General features: G+C 39.7%; 1 protein-coding gene and 1 long non-coding RNA gene across 2 annotated transcripts; both read left to right on the forward strand.

Annotated features, from left to right (window-relative positions):
* Positions 1-2152: 2152 nt before the first annotated feature.
* LOC119895133 (gastrula zinc finger protein XlCGF57.1-like) lies at positions 2153-5912 on the forward strand. Its single transcript, XM_038708020.1, has 2 exons — positions 2153-2482; positions 4380-5912. Exons 1-2 carry the CDS (start codon positions 2287-2289, stop codon positions 5861-5863), a joined length of 1680 nt encoding a protein of 559 aa, XP_038563948.1. The 5' UTR covers positions 2153-2286; the 3' UTR covers positions 5864-5912.
* A 4548-nt stretch (positions 5913-10460) lies between these two features.
* LOC119895162 lies at positions 10461-10933 on the forward strand. Its single transcript, XR_005443039.1, has 2 exons — positions 10461-10600; positions 10694-10933. It is a non-coding gene; the product is annotated as an uncharacterized LOC119895162 (long non-coding RNA).
* The last annotated feature ends 1191 nt before the right edge of the window (positions 10934-12124 follow it).

The following is a 12124-nucleotide window of genomic DNA, read 5'->3' on the forward strand; positions in this document are numbered from 1 at the left end:
TCCTTTTTGTTTGTCCACATTAGAGCCAACAACTAGTTTTATTGGAGGAACAAATCCCCCAACAAAGGCTTCAGCTTCCTGGATACCTGAAGAAAAACAAAGCACATCCATGTGTTTTCATAACTTCAATATGTCTAGTTATTGAAATCTAAGGTTGTATAAAATGTTTTACTGCAAAATTAGTTTATATGGTTGATGTTTAGATTCTCCCCGAAACCAAATATAGTGAAAAATTTGTTCAAATGAAGAAATTTAGCTTCTCATCACATGTATCCCTGTAAATAATGATCAGAATGTCACCGAATCTTAACTGGATGTTCACAGACCGTAATTGCACACAACAAAGCAAATGATTTATCAATACATTCGTCCATCTTTGAAATTTAAACACGCATGAATTAAATGTGGAAATTGTGAATAGGAAAATTAAAAATCCCAAAAAGGAGGCCAATCACAAAAAAATTATATTTATACGTACTAAAGACTGTTAAATTATCATAAAACTGATTTATTTGACTTTTGACTTCACATGATGTCTCCAGCCCCTAACAGGTAACTAGTACAGCCAGTACTTCAAACCAGCAAGTACAATTGGTATAAATGAAGCCAAAAACAAATATATAACTATGTATTATAATATGAAATGATAAACATTTCTTTATCATTCTAAATACATTCGTAATATTTTATTTAATCTTAATAATTTGTGCTGTACTTTGCATTGAAGAAAAGAAGCAACACACACATTTCTTATCAGATGGGTCTTGTTTTATTTAAATTTTGTATTCTTAATTTTGTCCTGTTAAAAGAATAGATCTAAGGACCGTTTCAAAGTTCAGCCTTCAGCTTTATTGTAACTTTTACAATAAATTAGATTAAAAAAAAAACAAGGTAATATAAAAAAGAAACGCAATAGGAATAGTGGCACCGATGAACAAAACAAACGAACTACACTATAGTTACAGAGGAAAATATAATATGTGCAAATAATTTAATTATAACTAATCTCATAAACATTGTAGATTTTCAAAGTTCAACAAATAGATGTATAAATTAACATACAAATAAATCAAAAGGTGCAAATAAGAAAATCCACATCAAGGCTCAGGCATAATGAATCAAAATAAAAAAAGAGGAAGTAATAAAAATACATATATAAGATATTTACATACATTTGAGCTCAGCTAATACAATTTAAGATGGTATTTCCATCCAATCTAAAATCTATTTAAAGCATCTCCACATCTTCCATGTGTTATTTGAATATTAATCTTTATTTTTTTTATGCAGTGGTGGACGACAACTAAGTATATTTACTCAAGTCCTGTACTTGTGTACAAACTAGAGGTACTTTACTTACTCCACCACGTCTCAGAGGGAAACGTTTCACTACATTTATCTGGCAGCTTCAGTTACTTTGCAAAATAAGACTTTTACACGCAAAACATATGAAGAGTTTATAAAATATGATGTTTTGTTATAAACTAAACTAGTTTATAAAAGTTGAGCTGGTACATTAGTTGACTGACAGAAATTCAATTGGCAACTATGTTGATAATCTTTTAAGTCATTTATCATGTAAAAACATTTCATGGTTCACAAACGTGAAGATTTGCTGCTTTATCCTTTTGATTATTTTAATGTATTTTTAATAATTCAAGGTGTCACGTTGAGCTCTGGGTAACTGTGGGTAACATTTCTCCCTATGTTCAGAATTGTTACAATCGATTAATGCAGACACTGATCGGCACTGATTAATCCATCATGAAAAAACTCATTCATTGCAGTCTGATATAAAATAGTTGTACCTTAACAAGGCACTACCGTAAAATCCTGCTTTTACATGAATGCATGAGTAATAATAATCTAATGATACAATATACTAGTAAAGCAGTCACATAAGACTTTCTGCTTTCAGTACTTTTATTTTTTAATACTTTAAGTTCATTTTCCTGATTATACTACTACAAACTTTTACTTAAGTAGAAATGAAGTAAAATGCAGAACTTTGTCACTGTATTTTCACAGTGAGGTGCTATTACTTGAGTAAAGGATCCGAACACTTCATCCACCAGCACTGGTTTTATGTAAAAGTTGAAAAGTCAAGAGTTAAACGCCTGCATTCTTTTATTTTGAAAATAATACGACCTAACCGGAAACACTTCGCGGCAGCTGATCGAAAGCGCAAACTTGACAAGAGCCAGCCGCTGCACGTCGAGCTGCAGTTTTCACAACGAAATCAGCGGGTAGATACGGTGAACATCTGTCAGGGTGTCCGCGCGCATCATGTCCAGCATCCAGCTGCTCAGAGTGCTCGTTAACGAGCGGCTGTCTGCGGCCGCGGAGGAGATCTTCGAGGCGGTCAGGAAAACCATCGCGGGCTACGAGGAGGAGATCCTGCTGTCCAAACGGGAGATCCGCCGGCAGCGCAGGGTGCTGCAGACTGTTTTAAAACCTGAAATAAAGATACACAAACTCTCAGGTTTGTGAGTTATTGGCATGCGTTCATTCTTTCACCGCGTCTACTCCAGATGTCTGGCGCCGACTATGCACTGAAACGCTATTACCATCATGAGCCTCGTCAACGCCCACTTTACTGGAGATAGTTACATGTTTAGTGAGTTTAGCTGGATTATGTTCACCTTTAAATTCCGTTATAAGTCAATAATGAACTGGTGGCTCAATGTGAGTCACGCTAGAGCAGGTTCATCACCAGGTTAACGTGGCTCGTATTCACCAGGCCCTTCCGGGGTAGGAGCATTCTTGCCTAATGGAAAGAACGTCGCCAAACTCCGTTGACATATTAACAAAAACTAATTTAGCTTGTGTGTCTGCAAATGTATATACGTAATAGGCCACGATTTAATACATATTCATCATTGTTATGGTTTACTTTTGTGTTCGGCTTATGAATGTTTCTCCAAGCAGCTCTACATTTAGATAAAAGTTTACTTTTATACTGCGTGATCACCATCAGCAGCCACCACGCAACTTATTTTGATGACACACGACTGTCTGATCGGTGGAGAAGTAGATTTTATAAACAAAAAATATCCAGCGCTGTGGATCGATTGACATTATTGATTGCATCCCGAATGATAAAGTTAATATATCTTTTTATAAAAAAAAATAATGACATTTCGCGTGGCAGTTATATATTCCCACGTTGATAGTTGACTTTTCTAAACCAGATAAGTTAGAAGGAAAAACTCGTTTTTACTTTCAAAGCTTGTTTGGCAAAGAGGCGTAGCTTCATTTAGTGGCCTTCACAGGTTTAATAGAAATATAACGGAATATTATGGAGCACAAAATTTATTTCTCAGCTGAAATGGTGAAATGAAGATGAACATTTATAGTTTGTGGACACATGAAAACAGACTTTTGTTTACATAATATAGTAACATATTCTGAGGTTTGACATTTCCATTTACTTTTATCATCACTATAAATGTTCATATTTTCATTAAAATTGTGAGTTTAGTCTGACTGGTATTTAGATATTTGCTTGGACTTCGGTCAAAGTGTGGCATAAATCTTTTCTGGTGATTTTGTCATGTTACAGAAATTGCAGGGAGATTGTTTTCTCTGTAACCTCTTACATTTATTTAATCCGCTGCAGAGATGAAAAAACTTTAATTCAGCTTTCTGAAGCTCTGAACGCCTCAGTTTAAAAAAAAAAAAGCATCATGGTCAAACTTTAATATTCACTTTAATTCTTCATGTGAAAATCAGTTTATTGTTTTACTTCAGGGGCAACATTATTTCTGATTTGTGTTGGAAGTAGAGCTAAAACAATTAAATTTGTAGGCAAGTGTTTTTATATTAATTTTTTGAAACAATAATACAAAATGTTTCTTGTTCGAGTTTCTTAATTGTTTGCTGCTTTTCTTTGTTTTATGTTAATACAAACTCAATATCTTTGGGTTTCGGACCGTTGGTCAGACAAAACAAACAATTTAAGGAGGATTATTTCTTTGTTACGTCCACAAGCAATATGAGTAGTGAAACACAAAGTGATGTGCTCTAAAAGTTGTGTGAGAAATAAGCATAGAAATTTAAGAAAACAAAATATATCTGAGAGGAACCTATGTCACAATTGTAAGGTAATAAATATATCAATAAATCAAATCATCAATTTATATATAAAACATTTAAGGTGTCACCCTAGGCTTTAGAGAGTCATAATGATGGTCACATTTAATTAATTAAAAAGGTTAGTAATAGGCAGATAAATTAGCAATAAAAGGAAATGTTAGCTGGAAGAGATCAATACATCTAGATAAAATAAATCATTTACAACGTGGCTCTTAAATGCACCATATTTCTAAATATTCTGGTTCATAATCTATTAAGTTTCTTCCTGGTTATTTTTCCTGCAGACCCACCACAGCTGGCTCTGTCCGTCTGGGACGATGACCTCCCCTCCGACCAGCAGCAGGAACACGGTGATCAGGAGTGGAGCTCCGGTCTGGACCAGGACGACCAGGAGCCGCTGCAAACTGAAAAGAGCCGGGATGACCTCCCCGCCAGCCAGGAGGCAGAGCCGCTTCAGGAGCTGGATGAGGATACAACCATCAGGTTCATCTTCACTCCTCCGTACGTGAAGAACGAGAACGACCAGCCTCAGTCCGGCTATCGGAGCGCTAAAGGAGAAGGAGATCCTCTGCCGAGCACTTCAGCTGAGCAGGACCAGACGAAGGAGGAGGACGATGACGGAGCTTCCTCCAGCTGTTCTGCAGCCGAACACGACGACACCGACGAGGACTGGAGGGGCAGCGAGGGCTCTCAGACCGACGACAGCGACAGCAACCGCAAGTGGAAGAAGGTGAAGGGGCCCCGTCTACCCATGGCCCCAAAACTGCACCCGACTAAAAAATCTAAATCGCGAATCTGCTGTAAAGTCTGCGGGAAAGCCTTTCACGCCAACGTCTCTTTGGTGAACCACATGGAGGTTCACCCAAAGGACGTGTGCGGCGTGTGCGGCGAGCGTTTCGAGACCGAGGAGAGCTTCCGGGTTCACCTGAAAACACACGTGAAAGCTGAAATCTGCAGCGTTTGCGGGAAATGTTTCGGGGCCTCCAGCTCTTTGGAGACGCACATGAGGATCCACACGGGAGAGAAGCCGTTTAACTGCAGCGAGTGCGGGAAATCCTTCAACTGTCGCCACAACATGATGCGACACATCAGGATACACACGGGGGAAAAGCCGTACCCATGCACCGTCTGCGGCAAATGCTTCAACGACTACTCCACGTTGAAACGCCACCTGTTGGTCCACGTGCACAAGAAGAACCTCGACCCAAACGAGAATGAAAATGGCGATGACGACGAGAAAAAGACAAAGACATCGTCGCCAAAGAAGCAGCAGACTCGGACCATATGTGAAGTTTGCGGGAAAATGTTTCACTCCATGGTTTCTCTGGTGAATCACGCCAAAAGCCACGCCACGGACCTCTGCGGCGTTTGCGGGACGCATTTTGACTCGCAGGAGAACTTAAAACTTCACCTGAAAACTCACAAAAACGGGAAGGTGTGCGAAGTGTGCGGAAAGTGTTTTGACAGTCAGGGGAACCTGGAGATGCACATGCGGATCCACACGGGGGAGAAGCCGTTCCTCTGCAGCGAGTGCGGGAAATCCTTCAACTGCCGCCACAACATGATGCGGCACATCAGGACCCACACGGGGGAGAAACCCTATCTGTGCAACATCTGCGGCAGGTGTTTCAGCGACCACTCCACCCTGAAACAGCACAGCAGCACGCACACGGGAGAGAAACCACACCGCTGTGAGGTCTGCGGGAAAGGCTTCCACCGAAAGACGTACGTGAGACTTCATATGAAGAGCCACACGACTGAGAAGTGACTGTTGTGTAAATGTAGCGGAGTGTAAATAAAACGTTTTTCAAGTTTAATGTGCTTATATCACCTTTTTCCACTTGTCGGAGCTTCAAATTCATCCTGACGTTTAATGCATCATTGGCTGCAAACATACGCCGTAATAATTTCTTTTGTATTAACAGATGGGATTTCTGTGTCTAATATGAGAGGCGTCACTCGCCTGACTCTGCAGTTCACTGCTGCCAAGTTGAAGAATAAAAATAATGCAGGTTTAAAGCTGTAATCATTGATTTTTGGCCACTTGGGGGCAGCAGAGCAAACAATTACCCCAATATATTGTCACATTGTTAAGTGAGTAATTAGTAATTAGCTGCCTGTTAACACATCAGCAGACATAAGTTCGTGTCCTTCCGATGAGCGTTAAGTCCAATATTCATTGTCTCACTTCATCTTTAGTTTATTTAAACTGCACTTCGCCTGCAGAGTCTCTCACAGGTAAAAATATGAATCATCAGAAATCAGCGGCGGAGGAAGTATTCAGATATTTTACCACAGTGTATAAATACAGCCCTGCATTTCATAATTATTAACATCAAATTATACACTTTAATGTTAGAGCTGGGAAACTGTAAGGAAACAACGTTTATTAGTTTATTTAACGTAACTAAAGCTGTCGAATAAATGTAGTGCAGTGAAAAGTACATTTCCATCCGAGCTGTAGTGGAGTAGAAGTATAAAGTAGCATATAATCAAAATACTCAAGTAAAATGCAAGTATCTCCAAATTGTACTAAAGTACTTGAGTTACATTTAACTACTGTCAGACACACGACTGTCCTCACTTACAGAATATATACACACACAGCTGAGAAGTTTAATACAAGTTTTTGTAGTAATACAACTGCACCGCAGCACAGATAAAAACATGGTTGTAAAATTAGATTAAAAATCTTAACAGAGCTTTCTTTCTAGATTTGCAGAGGGAGTTTATTCCAAAATAGAGAAGCCCAATGAGCAAAGGCCCTTACTAACTCTAACTGTTAAATAACCAGCCTGAAGAGAAAGTCAAGGACGTGATGGAGTATACTGTATGGAGTAATATGTAATTATAAGTAGGGCTGGCCCGAATGTTATTATTACAAGTGAATAATCGAATAGTTTAGCCGGGATGAGCAGTAGTTGTGGTAGCGGTAACACGTTATAATGCAAAATTCACTTTTAAATTTTATTATGGCGACAAAATTCTCTTATTACAATCGGCCTAATATAAGTATTAAATTGTATTGTTTGTTTCCAGCCTACAGTTTACTGATTAATTTTAAAATGTAGGAAATTTGACTGTTTTGATCTGTAATGAAATGAATAAACGCCATAACTGCCGCACTGCTGCTGTCATCACTCAGTTTAAAGTGCTCCCACACAGATGAGGGCTTTATTTTGTTTTCCCTTTGATATGAACTGGAGCGTTACGTTCAGTGCGGTCGGCGGAGGAAAAAAACCTCAATAATCGAATATCAAAATTGAAAATCGAATCTGTACCCAACGGTCGAATTTTCAGGTCAAGCCCTAATAATAAGCAGTAACTGCTCCACTATGCTCCCCAGCTAGTCTCTAACTGTGTCTGGCTGTAGTTTGCTGCCGGGCAGGTCGGTCACAACGGTGATAATAGCGAACCAAAACAGTAACTGTGCTGTACAACAAAAAACAACGACCTAAAGACTCAGAAACTCTCCTTATGGCTCAGAGGAACTGCAGAGTTTGGTGAAAATTCTCTGTTGATCCATTATTAAAAAATAAACGTATTGATCAGTTCGGCTTTAAATGAGTCTGCTTGTCTTCAGGGGTTTGGATGTAGCAGGTTGCAGCAGCATCTCCTCCAAGCAGACAGGATTTCGAAGGTGCCATATTTTGCTGCTCTCTTGGTAAATCCCAGGGTTTTATTTATCACCATCCCTTTTGCGGGAATCTAAAGCTGTTACAGACATGGCTGTGCTTCACACTAACTGAAAATTTGTACACAGCCTGCAATGGTCTGCATTGTTTTGACTGCCACCAAATGCCATTAAAAGACCAAAACCAAAAGCATGTTAGTCCGTCTCTCCTTCCTGAAGACGTAAATCTATAAAAACACCTCAAAGATAAATAGTTTCCCGTTTTAAAAGGCTCAGTAATTCTGCTCGCAGTAGTTTCTATCAAACAAACAGGAGGAAATAGTTGGGGACTATTTTCAGCGGCGGATGAATCCACATGTAGAGTGTTAGGGGCAGCAGGACGGCGTGTGTGGGGCTGAGTCAGAATAAACTACAGTGTTTGTGTTCATGGTGATGAAGGAACACGTGACCCAGTGCAGCAGTGAGGCTCACTGATGGGTTTTAATAGTTTCTGGACAACAACTGAGCAAAAAACAGACACCAGGGTGTGATACACACACACGACCTGTTAGGAGAAACGTTCACTGGTTTTGAGTTTTTTGTTTCAAGGTATTTTTCGACAAATAGAAAAATGCAGAATATCTCCAGATCAGTCTGACCACAGTCTCTTATGGTAACCCACTGCATTTTCATCAGTCATCCCACCGACATTTGTAAAACACTGTTCGTTCCCAAAAACTGATCTGGAGACAGTTTAGAGCTCACAGATCACATTATCTGTAAAACAAAGTGCCATTTTTTAATCAGTACTGTAGAAGTGGGGCAGCATTTCTAATTTGTTATCCACTGCATACGCTTAGATTTTCACTCATGTCAAGACGCACAAAAAAGCCTCAAGAACCCATACCCTAAAGTCAACAGGAAGTCGGCCATTTTGAATTTTACGGCCATTTTTGGATGATTTACACACTTCGTACTTTAACGAACTCCTCCTAGGGATTTAGTCCGACCGACTTCAAATTTGTGCTGTGCCTTCTAAAGGCATTGAAGATGAAAAGTTGTGCTATTTGCGAGTTTTCGTCAGTGGGCGTGTCCGTGGCGTGGCGTCAGAGATCAAGTCTTCGCCATGACACAGGAAGTTGTTGTAACTTCAGTGTACATGCTCACATCTGAACCAAACTTTACGTGCTTGATAACTCAAGGGGTCATCTTCTCTGCTATTGGTGGACCAGTCAGACAGGAGAGCTCCTACTCTGCCTGCAGACATCAACGATCTTGCCCCTCACACAGTCAGATGGCTTCCTTCAGTGCGCTGAGGTGTTTAACAACTCTGAAGACAATACTACCAGCCATGTCTTCCTTCTCTTTTCACGTAGACGCTCCGACAGACAGTGCTTTCAGTTTGCTGCATGCATGGACACAGAACTGCGGTATAGGGAGAAGCACACGGTCAGCTGGCTGCAGCTAAATCTGGAGTGCACTCGTATTCAATTCTGTATGGTAAATTCAGTTTTAACGGAGCAGAGCGAGCTGACAGGCAGAGTTAGAGACTTTTTCTGTCCGTTTCTCTCTTTACAAAGACGCATGTTGCAGTCAGAGTCTTCTCTGAGATGCGAGCACGACATACAACACAATTTATCAAATTACACACGGATATACAGTATGAAAATAAGATTGATTGGATTATACTCACAGGAAGTATAAAACCTTTACATGCGTCTATTAAAAGTAAAGTAACACAAAAATGTCAGGGAAATTACTTTACTTAGTACTGCAGTTGTACATTTGAAATACCTTCCTACCTTTCTGATAGGAAGCCTTCTTGAGGTGGTATAAAACATTTCTTCTTATATTCTGATTTGAGTTGTGGACAACTATGACCACATGAATTAAAAAATTAAACATTTCACTGCCCAAGTCAGCTATAACACAAGTCTTGATCATCAGACTACATGCTGTACAGTATTTGTGGACAGATTTGTCCCAGGATTTATTATGCATTTCTTCTTCTTCGTTGCATGATTTAGAATAATAAGGTGAGAAATGGGTCTATTCTGAGTTCTTCCTGCACTTCAGCAGCTAATAAAGTCCATTTAATCCCAAAAACGCTTTTCTTTTAGGCAGGCTGGAGCAGAAAACAACTCACCTTTCTCAAGTTGTACAGTAATGTCACATGTGTATGAAGGTGGATCAAACAGCTAATCTTAAATGTCAAAGTAGAGAGGAGCCTAGTAGGCCTATTTATTTTCATTCATTACACAATATGAATAAGCTATGCAGACAGTTGTAAAGAAAGAACATCTTTTTCTTCTGTTCTCTACTTGTTATAGTTACACAGTATTAGGGGTGTGGGCTGTATTAAAAGTATCCACTGTTCTCCCATGCTCTAACACACAGTAACGATGAAATGTGTGCTGTTCTCACATTCTTCCTCTGTATCTACACATAAACAACAAGGCAGGGAAATATAAAAGGATTTATTTTATTGTTTGGGTACATTATTGTTCAGTGTACATGCTCACATCTGAAACAAACTTTACGTGCTTGTTAACTCTCCCACCCCGCAGACATCTACACACCAATACCGATTTATATTCATAGTGGCAAGTGCTATGTAGCGCCACATAGGGGACACAGGAAGTGACATATAGCACCTTCATGAGGCGTCGGAACCGCGTAGGAAATTCACAGCCGCACCGGCAGAGCTCCAGAATGTGCAGCTTAGTAACTTTTTAAGTATATATGTTCTAGTATTAAAAATGTAGCTATCTTCATGTTACTATGTTAAAGACCTTCTGTGTGTTTTGTTCTTTCTGTTTACTGAAAGAAATTCACTTAAAAATGACATTTGTTGTCATGACTCTTGCATCTGACACCTGAGTTTGAGACTGAGTGAGTGTGTTTTCATTAGTTTTTTTCTCTTTGGGTGAGTGAGACATGCTCTGGTGTGTTTTCATTTGGTCTATTTTTCCCCCCTCGCCTCAGTTTTTGAGTCCTGACTTCCTGGGTTGGAACTAGCCGCACCTGCTGGTAATCACACACCTGGTCCTGATCAGCCACCCCCACCACTACTTAAGGAGAAACCAGACATCCGTTCCTTGCTGGATTGTTAAGCCGTGTACCGTCGGTTAAGCCTTAACATCTAGCTCTAAGCCTTTTTGCCTTTACTAATTTCTGTATTCCTGTCTCCGTGCCTGATGTAAAAAAAATAAAATATAAACTGGCTGTTTGTCATCTTCTCATTTATGGCAGTTAGATCTTATGTGATCTCAGATAATGACGCCAGAGGTCTTGCGTTCGTCCGCCCAAATTTTGCAAAGCTTTGAGACACCAATCAGAAATACTTTATTGATCCCCGGGGGGGACTTCTTGTGTCAAAGCAATTTTATTTTAGATATCATCACAGTCCTGTTCATTACCATTCTCTATTCATCCACCAGGCACCTTCGGACTTTCCCTTCACCAAACTGCCCCACACTTCCCAGGGATTGACCATATTTATGTTCCATGTACTTAAAATACAGATTTGGAAAAAAAAATAGGATTTTGTATTTGATAGGGTCGATGAAAATGTCAAAATACTTACATTGTTTTTACTTTACTTATACTTACATTGTGGGCAGCAGCAGCTCCAGCCGGGGGCACTTAAACCTCCCTTTCCTGAGCCATATTAACCAGCTCTGACAAGGGGATCCTGAGACGTTCCCCAGTGTGGAGATGGATATAATATATCTACCTAGTCCGGGGTCGTCTTCGAGGCTTCATGGACGTGCCTGGAACACCTCACCTTGGCAGCATCTTTACCAGATGCCTGAACCACCTCAACTGGCTCGTTTCAACGCCAAGTTCCTCACGGATGACTGAGCCACCAGCCACCCACCTGAGAAAACCCCATTTTGGCGGCTTGTACCAGCGATCTAGTTCTAGTCTTTACCCAGCCTTCATGACCACAGGTGAGGGTAGGAACGCATTTATTTTATAGTTTAAAAATACTGTAAAATACTTTGTGAGAAGTCTACGTGTTGATCATTAAAAAAACGCTGCCTACTCAGGAACTTGCCCAGACCTGTTGAGATCAGAACAGAAAAGTTGATCCAGACCAGAAGAAAAAGGCCAAGGTGAGAAACGTGCAGGTTTCCATCGCTGCCCGTCCAATTTTTTTTTTTTTTTTTTTTTGCATAAATTGCTACCATTCTTAAAAGGTCCTGTTAAATTCTGGTGTTTGTCAGTAGCCATATGCTGAATGGTTTGTTGGATGAAAATAATAAAGCAGTTCAGAGTTGAGCAAACTGTTAAATATTAAAATGTTGGTTAATATAACTAACCTTCATCTGGCTGATAACAGGGATATGAGATCAATATTTGATCTGGTAACTGGTTTCACATGTCAGATTTATCGCATGACTCAACAATCAG

Source organism: Micropterus salmoides, unplaced genomic scaffold, assembly GCF_014851395.1.
Source record: "Micropterus salmoides isolate LMB-PRFRI ecotype aquatic unplaced genomic scaffold, ASM1485139v1 Ms_hic_scaffold_10, whole genome shotgun sequence".
In the NCBI taxonomy this organism is placed as follows: Eukaryota; Metazoa; Chordata; class Actinopteri; order Centrarchiformes; family Centrarchidae; genus Micropterus; species Micropterus salmoides.

What these genes read in the sequence shown, in the direction of transcription:
- LOC119895133 (XM_038708020.1), top strand. Translation starts at nt 2,287, where the DNA reads ATGTCCAGCATCCAGCTGCTCAGAGTGCTCGTTAACGAGCGGCTGTCT. An exon ending in AAAGATACACAAACTCTCAG is followed by an intron (nt 2,483 to 4,379) that starts GTTTGTGAGTTA and finishes TTTTTCCTGCAG; the next exon opens with ACCCACCACAGCTGGCTCTG.